This window comes from Lycorma delicatula, chromosome 1, assembly GCF_047948215.1.
Source record: "Lycorma delicatula isolate Av1 chromosome 1, ASM4794821v1, whole genome shotgun sequence".
Lineage (NCBI taxonomy): Eukaryota > Metazoa > Arthropoda > Insecta > Hemiptera > Fulgoridae > Lycorma > Lycorma delicatula.
In genome coordinates this window covers 27054575-27071744 of record NC_134455.1, presented here as the reverse complement: position 1 = coordinate 27071744, position 17170 = coordinate 27054575, and the positions used below count along the sequence as shown (strand labels likewise).

General features: G+C 31.0%; 1 protein-coding gene across 1 annotated transcript in view; it reads left to right on the top strand.

Annotated features, from left to right (window-relative positions):
- LOC142318065 (protein Skeletor, isoforms B/C) overlaps positions 1 to 17170 on the top strand; it is a 395343-nt gene that overhangs the window by 162249 nt on the left and 215924 nt on the right. The window contains exon 2 of the mRNA XM_075354590.1: positions 1577 to 1726. Coding sequence (XP_075210705.1) covers positions 1577 to 1726 — 150 coding nt within the window. The remainder of the gene's footprint in view (positions 1 to 1576; positions 1727 to 17170) is intronic.

Genomic DNA, 17170 nt, shown 5'->3' with positions numbered 1-17170 from the left:
CAGACCAATAGGGCAATCTATAATATTGTAACCGCAAATTACTCTTTATTCATCTTCATTTACTCGACAATTACATTTTCACTTCCAAGAAAATTCTCCGTTTTCCGACATAACTAATGTTAAATATAAAGTTCTGAAAAAATTCCTTAGTATGTGGTCTATAAGTCTGTCTCTTCTATTAACTATATTTTTCCAAATGCTTCTTTCTTCATCTATTTGCCGCAATACCTCTTCATTTGTCACTTTATCCACCCATCTGATTTTTAACATTCTCCTATAGCACCGCATTTCAAAACCTTCTAATCTTTTCTTCTCAGATACTCCGATTGTTCAAGCTTCACTTCCATATAAAGCGACACTCCAAACATATACTTTCAAAAATTTTTTCCTCACATTTAAATTAATTTTTGATGTAAACAAATTATATTTCTTACTGAAGGCTCGTTTCGCTTGTGCTATTCGGCATTTTATATCGCTTCTGCTTCGTCCATCTTTAGTAATTCTACTTCCCAAATAACAAAATTCTTCTACCTCCATAATCTTTTCTACTCCTATTTTCATATTCAGTAGTCCATCTTTGTTATTTCTACTACATTTCATTACTTTTGTTTTGTTCTTGTTTATTTTCATGCGATAGTTCTTGCGTAGGACTTCGTCCATGCCGTTCATTGTTTCTTCTAAATCCTCTTTACTCTCGGCTAGAATTACTATATCAGCAAATCGTAGCATCTTTATCTTTTCACCTTGTACTGTTACTCCGAATCTAAATTTTTCTTTAACATCATTAACTGCTAGTTCCATGTAAAGATTAAAAAGTAACGGAGATAGGAAACATCCTTGTCGGACTCCCTTTTATTACCGCTTCTTTCTTATGTTCTTCAATTATTACTGTTGCTGTTTGGTTCCTGCGCATGTTATCAATTGTTCTTCTATTTCTGTATTTGAACCCAAATTTTTTTTAAAATGCTGAACATTTTATTCCAGTCTACGTTATCGAATGCCTTTTCTAGGTCTATAAACGCCAAGTATGTTGGTTTGTTTTTCTTTAATCTTCCTTCTACTATTAATGTGATGCCTAAAATTGCTTCCCTTGTCCCTATACTTTTCCTAAAACCAAATTGGTCTTCTCCTAACACCTCTTCCACTCTGCTCTCAATTTTTCTGTATAGAATTCTAATAAAGATTTTTGATGTATGACTAGTTAAACTAATTGTTCTGTATTCTTCACATTTATCTGCCCCTGCTTTCTTTGGTATCGTGACGATAACACTTTTTTTGAAGTCTGATGGAACTTCGCCTTTTTCATAAATATTACACACCAGTTTGTATAATCTATCAATCGCTTTCTCACCTGCACTGCGCAGTATTTCTACAGGTATTCCGTTTATTCCAGGAGCCTTTCTGTCATTTAAATCTTTTAATGCTCTCTTAAATATTCTCTTAAATATTATCTCTTATTAAGTAAAGTAGGTCTATTTCCTTTAGAATATAATGTGAAGTTTTCTGTGATGTATTATTTTTTATTTACGTTTATCAATCTGTTATTAAACTTTATCTTTATTGTTACTGTTTTCAGGAGAAGGCAGGCCAGGATCAGCCACACCGTATTATGGACGTCTGATAGGTACATTACAAGAGTATGCACATGGGATCCGTGGCACTGTCTATGCAGTGGATGAGACGACGTTATTCGTGAAGGGTTTTTCTTATGATGGAACGGGCCCTGGTAAGCAATGACTAAAATAGATTGTTCTTAACATCTTATGAGTTCATAGTAATTAAACCTAACTTTGAATATTTATTTTCAAAAAATATTTTTTTTAAATAATGTTTATTTGGTCACATTTTAAGGTAGTTTTTTTTTAGTATTTTATCAAAATTTAAACATATTAAAATTTTAGTATTTGGATGTCCCTATCTATTAATAATTAAAGGCACACACGCAGTAGGATTAAAGACTGTGAAAAGATAAACGAAAACGTTTAAGATTCCTGAATAATATCTCCGAATCTAATAAACTTATTTATCGAATTCAATAGCTTTTTACTCCATTAAACTTAAAATTATTTAATGGTAGTGAACGGGACCTGATCCCATACAAGTTTTATTAGTAAGACTACTTTTCTAGTAGTTCCTAGATTTTATAGCAATAAGTTTCTGTAAACTATTACGACACTATTGTTTAGTAGTATGCAGTAGCCTACTACTAAAAGGATGCAAGGATAGGCAGAAAAAAATTTAATTTAGTTGGTTTTGAATTCTTTCGTCTTCACTTTTCTACCAGCGACAAAAAGGTACTTTTCGATGTGCATGTGCAGAATCAAAAGAAATTTTGTTTTAATGGAATAACAGATGAAAAAATATTTAAGAAAAAAGCTGTAATTATATATGTATACATATAAACATAAATTTTTTTTAAAACCATTTCATCATTTATTTTATCCTCTTCATCACAAAGACTGACTAAACAATGAACATAATTAGGTTCATTTTTTTATCCGTCATAGTCGTAAGAAAGACTATGGATTGTAACGTAAATTAACAGGTGGTCAATACATTACCGGTATATTGTTTACTTTTCTTTGGGTAACTCCATTCGTTTATAATATATTTAATTCAGCGAATATCTAATATTGATTATTTTAGTTGCTTAAATCAAAATTGCAAATATTCACTTGGCATTTATTAAGTAAAGTAGGTCTATAAAAAAAAAATCCAAAACCATTTGGATTTTTTTTAAATTTGATTTTCAAACAAGTTGAAACTGTTTGAACAATAGAAATGGAAAATTTCAAATAATTTTGAGATTTATTTATGTAATTTTCCAGGTTTTATAAATTTTTTGAATGCTAAATCGTATTAATAGGATTTAAAAGTAGAAACACAATCCGTGTGAAATTTAAACTATTCAGAACCATGAATAAGAAAATTTACGGAAAATACACATTTTTTTTAAAATAGACATTTTCGTTTGTGGTATTTTGAGTGTAATTCTATATACAAAGCTTTTAAGTATAATTAAAAATAAATGTTTATGCGAATGTAAAATTTGACAGTTCAGACACAAAAAAAATATCTAAATATTTTCATTATTTTTTTGTGAAAACTATAATTACATATAAAATGTTTGAACCATTGAAAAACAAACAAAATTTTGATTTTAAACGTATTTTATGATTTTAAAAGACTCATTTGTTTTGGGTTTCTAATGAAAATATTTTGGGCTTTTCCAGCAAAATAGCTTTTCAAGCCAATAACTTTCCAGTGATGTTTTACATATCTACATTAAAATGTGATCAAAGCAATAATCTGTCACAAAATTTCCCATGCCCTACACAATTTTAAGCCCATGGAAAAATTTTGTTACACACATAATCTTTAGTTGAATCTGAATTACAAAAAAAAAAATTATTGAGGATAATCAACCCCTGCAGTCTGCCAGAATAATTATTGTTTTGTTACCGGCTTTGAAAGGTTAATTATATAGAAATAAGCCGGTAAAACTGATATTTTAGTTGCTATAGTTTTTGCTTTAACGTATAAATCAGTTTCGCTTTGATTCACTGATAAGGCAAGGATTTCGATTTTGCGAGATTTGAAATGTGGTGGTTAGGAAGTAAACTGACAGCAGGGAGGCTTATGTAAAGTTTGATGCAGGAAGATATTTGAAGCTACGTCTGAGATTGATGATCAGTCATTGAAGTAAAACCAGATGAGATAAGGCTTTCCATTTCGTAGGTTATTTTAGTAAATGTTCTATTAGCTGAATATAACACTGAAATACCCTTAAAGATATTATGAAAACCATTGTAGTGCAATATAATAATTGAAAAAACCCATATTATTACTTTAAATTTCGGGGAAACCGACTGATATAGAATTAAGTAAAAAATAAATCTTACTCGAATAAATAAAGATAAAATATTATTTCAAATAATCTCATTACAGCTTCCTACGTCTTAATATACACAAAAGAATCTGCCAAAAGATTAGGTTAGATTACACTAAAATTAAATTAAATCTATATGCTGTTAAATTTTTATACAATTCAATTCTACCGAGGCAAGATAATTTATGAAAGGTTCTGGATTCGGATCCCGGTCATATTTAGCGTTTTCAAATGCTACAAAAAATCATCTCTGAGAAACTGTAAATTGGTCGTCAGCCTGTTGTTCCAGAAGAAAGAAAAAATTAATTTTTAAATTCAGTTTTGAATGTGAAAGGGCTCCGCATTTTTGCTTTTACAAAAATTAATTAATTTAAAAAATTGTTATTAGTCTCGTTTCTGTTTAACTGTTCCTAATTTTATTTATCTTGTTTTGTTTCTACAATTGATTTTTTTGTATCAATAAGGTTTCTGATTAACATTATGATATTTCTGTCATGTTTTAACCTTTTTTGTTTAAATTAAAAATCGAATTTCTTTTTACGAGTATTTATTTTCAAATTGATTAGGTACTTCAGTTTTCTGAGAAGTAAATTCTTTATTTATGTTTTTATATTCCTCGTAACTTCCTTTTAATTTTTCGTAATAAAGTTCTCTTATAGCCTAATAGCTTACAAGAAATCATAAAATTTTGCTTTTTCTAATTTTTCCAAACGAATTTTTTTTTTTTAAATCAGGGAATAAAAATAAAAACTTTTATTTTTTATCGTTTATAAAGGCTTACATGTTAGTTTCTGTTCTTATTAAATAATATTTTGTTAATTACTGATTGTTGTGAGGTTGTATAATTTAAGTGAAAGGACACGATTTTTTGTTTCTTTAATATCTTATGTCGTTGTTGTTGAATGTAGTGAAAATATTTTTTGGTTTTATGTTTTTTATTTTTTTTTATTGGTTAGTTTCGTGATTCTACGAGAAAATTTTCGACGCGAGGTGGGTTGGAACATAGTGTTACTATTAGTGCTTTCTTGTTTGGGGAACGTCAGTTTAGTAGGCCATCTGGCTAGTTCATATTCAATGCGTTCGGATTTTGGATACTATCTTAGGCCAGAATTTTATTATCAAATCGCTTTAACAAATTTGACATTAACAGAAATCGGATTCTTATTAAGCACATCTTGATTTTGCACAACAGTTTTGCGAGAATGCAGCTCGCATATCCCCTCTGTACAAGAAAAAAGATCTCAAATATCTAGTACTCATTCAACAAAGCTGCACAGATATCAATAATTTTTTTTTTTTTTTTTGAGGTTTTTAGGGGCATCGACTACTTTGGTCATTAGCACCATCCCACTTCAAAAAAAAAATAAAAATAAAAAAAAAGGTTCAATTATTCACATTCTTAGTAGTTAAAAATTATTTATTTTCTTTCAGTTGTTTTAAGGTAAATTTCAATTAGAAATTGAAATTTCTTAGCTTTACCGAAAATTAGTGGTGGAATAAAGTTTACTTATTAAAACGCAAGTAGACATGTTCGAAAAAAGGGAATCGTCAGAGTGTGAATTATTTGTTAAGTAAGAGAGTTCTCACTGAATAACATTTTCATTTTTACTAATCTCAAATGAATGAATTACCTTTGCGTGATAGTGAAGACAATTCTCACTAGAGTACTATATAAAAAATTCTGCATATACCTATACAAAATTTGGAATGATTATTTTTCAATACTTTTACTTTTTTAGCTATTTTTATGCTATGTAATGGAGAAAATGTTTCTTGCTCTGTAAGTGTAGTTTAAATATTATATTTATATAACTTCAATAGAGATTAATTTTATTCAATTATAACAATAATAATAAAAATAAATAAATAAAATAAGTGAACAAGCAGTAAAATACCTTATTCAAAGATTTTTTTTTTTTTTTTTGAGGTTTTTAGGGCATCGACTACTTTGGTCATTAGCCCCATCCCACTTCAAAAAAATAAAAAATAAAAAAAAAGGTTCAATTATTCATATTCTTATGAATAAAAAATGTTCAAAAATTTACGTTCTTCTAACTTCGAATCCAGAATATTACTTTCTAGGCTTTCCTTTCGGCCATCCTTTCTTGCACCGTTTCTCCATTCTTCTGACGGCCTCAACCTCTGATGACAGCGTATCTGAGGCCTCAGACATGGCATCGTCTTCCTCTCTTTCGGATGCCAGTGACGTTCTGCGGCTGACGTCAGTTGATGAAATTTCGTCGGTGCTGTTAGCATCTTTGTTAGGGAATCTAAACTAATAAGCGATGCAGTCACCGCGGCGGATGAGCTGGACTCTATCTCTACTGCAGTACTGGGTCCAGCTGAAATAGATGCTCTCACCAAAGCTAATCTTTGCGCTTTTAGAGGCTCTATTGGTACAGGTTTTATATTCTCTACGTCTGGTGGTTTCTCAATAATAAGTTGCACCTCCATTTCCGTAGATTCAGATTTTCTTGTCACCATTTCTTTAAGCTTGTGACTAGACGACGGAGTGATCTGTTTTTCTTTGCTAGATAAGTCAAGATTTTTTATTCTTACTTCACTTGGTGGCTTAGTAATCGAAGGTTTAGCTGGTGATTTAAACTGCGCTGGTGCGTCTCTCATGTCAACGGCGTCATACGGAGAGTGAGCCTTCTCATGTTTAGTTTGTTCCATCCGATGAGTCGATTCAATCTTTTAATCAATGATTCTTTCAATCATTGTCGCAAGACTTGGTGCCATCGTATTAAGCAACTGCTCCACATTAATTTTAGATGTGGAAGGGGCAGCCGATGCTTCTGCATAAGAAGTCGATGGTCGTGGTGTACGCTGATTAACAATCTTCTTCGCTTCAGGATAACTGACCTTCTGACGCGTTTTAACTTCCTGAATCGCTGTTTTAATTTTAAAGTAGGGCAGTTTCTTGAACGACAATTGTGATGCCCTTTACAGTTAACGCAGGTTGGAGGGTCTTTACATGGGTCCCCCTCATGGGTTTTCTCTCCACATATGCATATTTCCTGCGCTTCACATCTAGCTGCTGTGTCCGAATCGTTGACACTTAAAACATTTCATCGTCTGCGGAATAAATGCTCGTACAACTCCACAGTATATTAATAATTAATCAGTAATCTTCTCTTGCTGACCATAACAGTGATGGTAAAAAATAAATTTCAGATTCGATCAAGTACTCTAAGCTGATTGTTATATTGTTTTTTTTTTCATTTTGGCAATTTAGTTATATCTTCTTTTTTCTACTTGAATTATTTCATATAGAGTTCATACTAATTTCTCTTACTAATTTACTAAAACAGCTAGTATAGGTGTACTTGACAGTAGTAATTTTAGGTGATGAACGAGCCGATTTAACTGAAGAAATATCAAGTAACCCTGCTTTTAAAGAATCATTATACCCTCATTGCTTGACCCATCTTCCTCGCTGGAGTGCATTATTCAAAAGTGTGCCGTAATTTCAACTGGTATACAATATCGGTGAAGCTCTACAAAATTATGCGTTTCTAAAAGGAAAATGTTATTTTTTTTAAAAATGCGTTGATTACTTAATTTCTAGTTTTGACATATTTTCCAAGATTTATTCTCTTTTTTTTTTGTCTTCAGTCATTTGACTGGTTTAATGCACCTCTCCAAGATTCCCTATCTAGTGCTAGTCGTTTCATTTCAGTATACCCTCTACATCCTAAATCCCTAACAATTTGTTTTACATATTCCAAATGTGGCCTGCCTACACAATTTTTTCCTTCTACCTGTCCTTCCAATATTAAAGCGACTATTCCAGGATGCCTTAGTATGTGGCCTATAAGTCTGTCTCTTCTTTTAACTATATTTTTCCAAATGCTTCTTTCTTCATCTATTTGCCGCAATACCTCTTCATTTGTCACTTTATCCACCCATCTGATTTTTAACATTCTCCTATAGCACCGCATTTCAAAAGCTTCTAATCTTTTCTTCTCAGATACTCCGATCGTCCAAGTTTCACTTCCATATAAAGCGACACTCCAAACATATACTTTCAAAAATCTTTTCCTGACATTTAAATTAATTTTTGATGTAAACAAATTATATTTCTTACTGAAGGCTCGTTTCGCTTGTGCTATTCGGCATTTTATATCGCTCCTGCTTCGTCCATCTTTAGTAATTCTACTTCCCAAATAACAAAATTCTTCTACCTCCATAATCTTTTCTCCTCCTATTTTCACATTCAGTGGTCCATCTTTATTATTTCTACTACATTTCATTACTTTTGTTTTGTTCTTGTTTATTTTCATGCGATAGTTCTTGCGTAGGACTTCATCTATGCCGTTCATTGTTTCTTCTAAATCCTTTTTACTCTCGGCTTTTATTTATTTTTTTTTTTTATATAAATAAAATACAAAAATTAAGGTTAAAAATCAATTGTTTAAAGCCGACAGTAATGATTATTATTATTCTTTTTTTATATTGGCAGTGATATGATTGATGCCAATCATTTTCTAATTGCCAACAAATGTGTTCAAATTGCCTCTGTGGAGCATACGCTGAATGTTAGAATCATTGATTGAGGCGGTAATCGATAATTAAAATTTGTAAAAAATTATCGAAGGAAGGTTTTCTCCATTTAATAAATATTTCCTTCGGTGAGCATAAATTAGATAGTAAACCCACCGGGTTGGTCTAGTGGTTAACGCGTCTTCCCAAATCAGCTGATTTGGAAGTCGAGAGTTCCAGCGTTCAAGTCCTAGTAAAGCCAGTTATTTTTACAGGGATTTGAATACTAGATCGTTGATACCGGTGTTCTTTGGTGGTTGGGTTTCAATTAACCACACATCTCAGGAATGTTCGAACTGAGAATGTACAAGACTACACTTCATTTACACTCATACAAATCATCCTCATTCATTCTCTGAAATATTATCTAAAACGGTAGTTACCGGAGGCTAAACAGGAAAAAGAAAGAAAGAAAATTAGATAGTAAACTAAATTGTCAAAAATTAAGCCAACTGATAAGAAGGATAAAATACTATGGAGTAAATAATTACAGGCCTGCCAGTATTGTTTTAAATTATGTTCTTAAATAATTAAAAAATATTTATTGACAAATTATTATATAATTTAAATAAATAAAGTATTCTATAAATCAGCAGTGTAATTAAAAATATATATAATCTACTGACACATCTCTTTTAAAGAAAAGAGTATTAATATTTAGACATTAGAGAAAGAACAATGACAATAATTTTAGAGTTTCCTAAGCCATAACATTTATTAAGAGAGAGAATTCTTGAAGTTTCATAATCAGCCTTTTACATTAGTGAACTCCAGAAAAGTGATCACTGAAAAGTAAGACTTTCCAGACGAACATTCTTATTACTGTAACTATTCTCTCAATTATTAATAATTTCTAAAAAAAGTTATTATCTCTAACTTCTAGTTACGATACGTACGCTAAGTTAATATTATTTCTTATCTCGTGTTTTAGGGGTTTTATGGAATTGTTTTTTTTCAATTATTAAAAAGTTAGTTTTTCCGCCGTTTTGGGGTCTTAAAATTGATGCACGAAATTGATATTTATTTTCATTATGCGTTTTAATAAACCTTAAATTAGCACGTTTGAACCAACTTGCTAGCTTACACCGTTATTCCGTTATGATTATTACAAAATTTTAATTTTGGTGGCCATTTTGATGTGAACCCGATGGCCATTTATGTATTTTTGCAATCCTCTCATGATACTTAATCCAAACAAAAATAAAAATCGGAAATAAAAAATGTACACACACTTACATACGTATTAAATTCAATAACGAATTGTTCGTTGAAAATGATTGAAGACGTTCATGATCATAATTTACTGAATGATACAATAATAATAATAATAATTATATTATGAATTCATTATTCTTATAAAAAAACTGATGAAATTTGATTAATCAAAATCAGCAAGAGTAGTCATTTGTTTAATTACGTAAAATTATCTTTTTTACATGTTTAAAAACTATTTGAGAATATCTTTTCAGAAGAAAAATCGGTTATTTTGAAAATAAACGCTCTATAATGCATCAAAGATGCCCTACTTGAAAATATATTAAAATTCCTAATATGTGTGTATTTCACAAATTCATTAGTGACTTTTTTAAATAATACCGTTTATGAATAAATTAAGAGTAACACAAAATTTGGACAAAGCCCTATGCAAGTTTTACTTCCTTGTACAAAGTAGTGTTAAAATCGCCAACAATTTCGGTTGTCAAATTTCAACGGAAATATCCATTTTGACTAGTTTCGACGTGATGTCTGTACGTACACGTAAGTATGTATTTCACATAACTCAAAAACGATTAGTCGTAGCATGTTGAAAGTTTGGATTTAGGACTGTTATTACAACTAGTTGTGCGCTTCCCCTTTTGATTGCAATCGACTGAACCAAAAGTGTCCAAAAAGCCCAAAATCCAAACAGAATTTGGATTTTGGACTTTTTCTTGACTCCAGTAATAAACCCTCATTGACAGTGTTCACCGATATATCATAAGTGATAGTTATTTACATTGGTTCCAGAGTTATAGCCAAATAAAATTTTAATTAATGAAATATTTTGATCGTATAAGAGGAGGGCACATCGGTTCGGATCCGACTTCATTTCCTATTTTTGTAAGCGTTTTTTTAAATTTAAATATATTGATTTATTAATAATTATTAACCTCTTTGTAAAAAGCGTGTACATCTAATTTAATGGGCGTACAAGGATGTTCACATTAGATTTGTATAAATTTTCTCCAATTTGTTAAGTGATTTTTATAGGCTGGTTTTTATTTATTTATTTTTCTATAACTTTAATACATGTTTTCTGATCGTACTTATTTCGTTGTTCATGAATATGCTTCTTCACCATACTTGGGAAAGTTACCATAAGCTGTCGTAAAATATACAGGGTGTCCCATATAAAACGCAACCCATCAATCACTCATTCATGAAATTTCAAGTCAAGCTTACTCCCCTACTCGTTACTGAAATGGACTAGTTCAACATATGAACATCGCGGCGACGCAGTAGAACACTGCCAATAGTAACAACAATGCAATCATAACGTTCAGTGTATTGCTAGAGACAAGATGGTGTTTTCGCTAGACGAACGTGTTTTCATTGTCGAGTCGTACTTCAGTACGAAATCAGTGGTTGCAGTGCAAGAATTGTTTCGCCATAAGTACCCAGATAAACCGGCTCCTAACAAAACATCAGTATTAAGGTTAGTCGCAAAATTTAGAGAGACCTGTTCTGTTAATAACAAGGAACACAAAAGATCTGCGTCAGTGTTGAATACAGATACGGTCGCTGAAATCAAAGACCGATTACTCGCCTCGCCAAATAAATCGATCAGACGTTTGTCTGCTGAAATTAATTTGTCTAAATCAACTGTTCATCGGGCGACCAAACAATTACAATTACGACCTTATCGCATTCAAACGGTTCATCGACTTGTTGAGCCCGACAAAGAAAAACGGCTACAATATTGTCAACGGTTCCGTCGATTTCTGCGTGAGAGAATTAATGTTATAGATTCGTTATTTTTCACAGATGAAGCACGGTTCCATTTGGACGGCTACGTAAACAGCCAAAACAGTAGAATTTGGAGTGCTGAAAATCCCCACGTTTATCACGAAAAACAATTACACCCGCAGAAGTTGGGCGTGTGGTGCGCGATATCGCGGAAGAAAATAATCGGTCCTATTTTTTACGAGTATACCATTAATGCAGAACGATATCAGGATATTTTATTTCAGTTCATCGCACTGTTGGAAGAGGAAGACAGACTCTGCTGGCTACAACATGACGGTGCGACATCGCACTACGCAGGTTCAACTTCTGATTTCGTCGAGGAATTCTTTGATAATCGTGTTATCGGTCGAGGCTTGTGGCCACCAAGATCTCCAGATTTGACTGCGGCGGATTTTTTTCTACGGGGTTACCTCAAAGAAAAAGCCTACAGCAACAAACCACTAACACTTGATTGATTGAAAATCAATATTGAACAAGCTGTATTAAATATCCAGCCACAAACTTTGAAAAAAGTTGCAAGAAACTCTGTAAAAAGAATTGAAGCTTGTATTCAAGAAGATGGCGGCCACTTCCAATATTTACTCTAAATGTAAGGTAATGGATGGTAATAATAAAAATTACATTTACATTTACACATGCCTTTTTATTATTTCAATACCTACCAATATAAGGTTGGGTTGCGTTTTATTTGTGACATTCTGTATTTGTAAGTTCATCTGCCTTTCTAAAAAACAAGGAACCAATTACGAGTACATTAAAAATTGTTCACTATAGAATTCTTACTCTGAAATTTAAATGTTTTTGGAAATAATTATACATACTCGTACATTGAAATTACGATCGGCATTACCTATAAACAATAATATTTATTTAACTTGTATTGATTGAAATTTTGGATGTTAACAAAAAATTAAATATATCTTGAAACTTTCTATTTTTAAAACAAAAAGGGTTTTAAAAATGTAATTTCAACACAGTCATGAGTGTTAATCCAATTTGGTATAGCTGAAGTTCTGTGCTATAATAAAAAACTGTTTGAAAAATCATTACGTTGTTTTTTTTTTTTTTAATTAAATGTTAAGATTAAATTGATGAAATGAATATGAAGTAATACGTAATAAATTATGGTACTATTAAATTCTTTTTTATCCAGTATTTTACAAGAATTTTAATTAAAAAAATAATTGTGTCTATAAACATATTAGGACAATATTATTATATAACACTGCTACATTTGTGCCGGTTGAGTGTATTTAATTTGAATTTACCTAAAGGTTACTTATTCATCAGTACAAAAGTGTTCTAAGCTGCCGCTATGCATTATAATCTAACACTTGATTAATTTTACAGTGAAAGCGTGGGATAATAACGAGTTAGTATTCACTCTCTCTCTGTCTGTCTGTGTGTGTGTGTGTGTGTGTGTGAGTGTGTGTGTGTGTGCGCGTGCGTATGTGTGTGTGTTAAATTAAACAAAAGCGACAACATGTACTTATTTTATTTAACGGTTTATTTAAATTAAAATTACGCGTGAAATAATACAAAGTTACAACGTTTTTTTTCACTAAATTACGTAATTTTTTTAAAAATATTGATTCCATAATTTAAACAATAAATAAATGTGTTTTCTTTATCGTAAATTATTACAGTTACTTCCATTCCTAAAATTCATTTTGCAACATCTAATAAAAACAACAAAAAATCCTCGGGAATATTCATATTTTTTATTGTTTAAAATTATGTGTGAGAAAAAGGTCGTTTACATTTGTAAATGATTATAAAATTTTATATTATTGAATCTTTTGTTTCAAAATTACGTAAATTTTTTACGTGAGAATGTAGCTGAAATAACATCACTTCTACTGTTATAAATTAATCGGTGTTCGTTGTTTATTTAATTTGTAAAATTATCAGTGAAATGATATTTTTCATAAATAATTTCTAGGGAATATTATATAATTCAGTTTTCATTTTTTAATATTAGATATAAGCTGTTGCTAATTTTAATAATTTGTTTGTGTAACATTAATGTACATAAGTTTACAAATAATTAAAACTGCTAATTTTGGATGGTAACACTGGTGAGAGGAAATATGTATATTTTAACGCAAGACTAATGTTTTTCAAAATCTTTTAAAATACAGTATCTGTGATTCTAATAAACATTTAATGCGTTTATTGATAATCATTTATTCGATGTCCTCTAGTTACATCTGTTCTCCTTTTTCTTCAGCATCTTCTGTTGGTCTATCTAACTTACCAACATTAGACGCTGTAAATCGAATAGGATGTTTTTAAAGTATTATTTTTAATATTTAAGCTAACCTGTAAAAACAGATAGAAAATAATTATTCAAGCTTATAAAAATTCCATTAATTTAACTAAATAATTTGAAAATCAAAGAATTTTTTTAAAACTATTTGAAATAAATTTTCTTGAATAAATGCAAGGTAATTCTAACCTTTAAATAAAAGATAAACAAAATGAAATTTTATTAAACATTTGTAAGGACTCTAAGTTTTAAAATATTGAAGACATATAGAAAACGATTCATGGTGACATTGTATGGAGGGAAAAAATCTTTTAACTCTAAAATTCTGTACATGGTAAAATCTAACAGTGACGATGCAGTGTATAAATTAAAGATTTTAAAAGGGTATGTAATGCGGTGACTTAACAGAATGATGCTCTAAATGTTGTTTTAAAAATATTGCACTTACATGCACATCTCTTTGTCACTGCAAAGGTCACTGGACAGGGAACTGTAAGCAAATTATCTGTTATTATAAAAACAAGACTTTTGTTCTAATTGTTTTCTATGTATCAATATAATTTAAAAATTTGTCATACAGTCAAATAAATGATCTATAATGAAGCTATTTTTGTTTATTTTAGTTATTATAAGAACCTATAATGTTTATTTAATATTTAAATTAAAAAGCTGGTATTCCGCAAAATATTAAAGCAAAAAAAAAAAAAACGGTTTTGAGCAAAAATTGTAGAAAATTTAATTTTCAATAAAAAATATTACTTCACTTTTTGCTGTAATTCCTACCATTGGGGCGATATTCTACCATTTTTGTAGAAAAGTTTGAAAATTTTTAAAAAGTCAAAATTTTAAAAGTTTGCATTTTGCAGACTATTAATGCTAACCCACCGGGTTGGTCTAGTGGTGAAAGCGTCTTCCCAAATCAGCTGATTTGGAAGTCGAGAGTTCCAGCGTTCAAGTCCTAGTAAAGCCAGCTATTTTTACACGGATTTGAATACTAGATCGTGGATACCGGTGTTCTTTGGTGGTTGGGTTTTTAATTAACCACACATCTCAGGAATGGTCGAACTGAGAATGTACAAGACTACACTTCAATTACACTCATACATATCATCCTCATTCATCCTCTGAAGTATTATCTAAACGGTAGTTACCGGAGGCTAAACAGGAAAAAGAAAAAAAAAAGACTATTAAAGCTAAAAATGCGGTACTGGGCAAACTTTAATTGATTTAATTTTAAATAAAATATATTCCTACATTTTTGTTTAAATCCTACCGTTGGAGAGATATTTGGCAATTTTTTTAAGAAAAATCGAAAAACCAGAGGAGAAAACAATGATGGCGGACCCGAAAATCGAGCACCCTCTCGCCCTTCCGCATAAATTGATTATTCTGATATTATGTAATAATTATGAAAAATCTGTTGCTTTATAATTCACTAGATCATGATTCGGACTAATATTTGCTCTAAGCCATCACACTAATGGTCTGGTAGAAAATAAAGTACATCACATAACATTGTTCAAAAATGTATGTAATATATGTAAAAGCCTACAGACTTTTTATAGTTACCGTAATTAGAAAGAGGGTTTATATCCTTTGTATTTATATTGTTTTATAACGTGGATTTAACAAATTGTGGTGATTTTTTAATTTCATTTAGCATATACGTTTTCCAAACTAATAGATCTGGAATAGAATAGATCTAAATAAGAAATGCATTGATACAATATCATGTATACGCAATATCATGCAAAACTCTAAATAAATATTTTCTATAATTGTGTTCACCTTACTAGCAATTTTAAATGTTGCTACAGATTTTAAGAGAAGAAAACTAGTCATTATGAAATAATTCGTGTAGTCTACATAAATAAAAGACAATCTTCGTTTTGTGTGTGCCCTAATAACTCAAACTACTTAGCCGATTTCGCTGAGAATTTCACAATTTATTATTTCTCCCGGGAATTTTTATATGTTATTAGTTCCATAATATAATTTAATATTATTGAATAATTTAATATTTTAATAATTTATTTAATGTACTGTAATTTAATATAATTTAATATTTAACCAAATAATAACTGTCTGAAGATGTTGGTATTGATGTAGACGATATCTCTCGATATATATTCTTAAAAGCATGAGTTTAATGAAAAGAGGTGGGTTCAGGGGGCAGAGACCCTGGCTGGACGGGAAGGAGACCCGCTGACCGACTAAACATTCCCTGACTGCGACGGAAAAAACAAATAATCATATAACGCGGGTTTTTATATTTGTGTGTGTGTTTGCGCGCGCGCGCGTGTACCTTCAGACAATTTTCACACGTAAAAAACATTAAATTTTAAAAATTGAATTAGTAAAACAGGATTTCATGTCCAAATCCAATTATATATGTAATATCTAACCCTACTTTACAATATAGCATTGAGTTTGAGAATCCAGATTACTGAATTAGTTAGGCTGGTGGATCAAATGTACGGCAGTTTCTTAGGAATTTCTCTAAAACCTTTGCAAAACATACTTCTGATCTGTTATTGTACTCTAAACCTTCTATGAAACAGTGAGAACGCACATTTCGCTTTCCATTATACCGTCAGAATGTTTTGCAGAACTACTAGTGGCTCATACTTAAATCAAGGAGCGATTTACGAAAAATGATCTGTCCCTAGGCTCTAAGGTTAAGTGAGATTATCCGCTGCTCCAAACCTAAAATAATGACCTTTGGCTATCATTTTTAGGAACTTAACCCCTTACTATACATTTGATCAAAATTCAATGATATAACTCCACCGGCACCTACCTCAAATTAAAGTCGATCACGCATTCAGGTCATCGCTCAAGGCACATGATAATCATTCCCCCTATATTCTTAGAGGCTTTACTGAGTGAGAGAAAAATAATCTTGCTGAAAACGTCTTGATCCAAAATAACTTTAAATTCAATCTGATGCGCTACATAAGACTGGCCACATACCGAACTCGATGTAGACACTCGCCCAGCCAAATAAATTTGTAAGACAAAGCAGCTCTGCTGATAAAAATCAGTGAAAAACGGCTAACCCGGCCATGAAGTACCCACATGTAACATTGGAGTCCAGGTTTAGCCTGACGAGATTGAGGTAAAGGACACGTCTTACAAATCAAGCCAAGGTACTTGATGACTCGGGTTTGAAAATGGAACCTTCCTGTTTACCCTAAACGATAACGACGACTATTATCACCGCAAGTCCAAAACTCAAGTCGGATGACATGGTGTTCAAATTAATGTTATCTGCTGCTCACCACTAGGAACCAACAGTCATCCTTAGTATTAAAAATTATGTTCGCATTTAGACATTTACCCGATCGTGCAATCCATCCACCCAAGTCACATACTCCTCGAATTAAAATGTTATGCTACTTAATTTTTTAACAAATATATATTTATTTTCTTTAACAGCTAAACTGATAATAAAAATGACT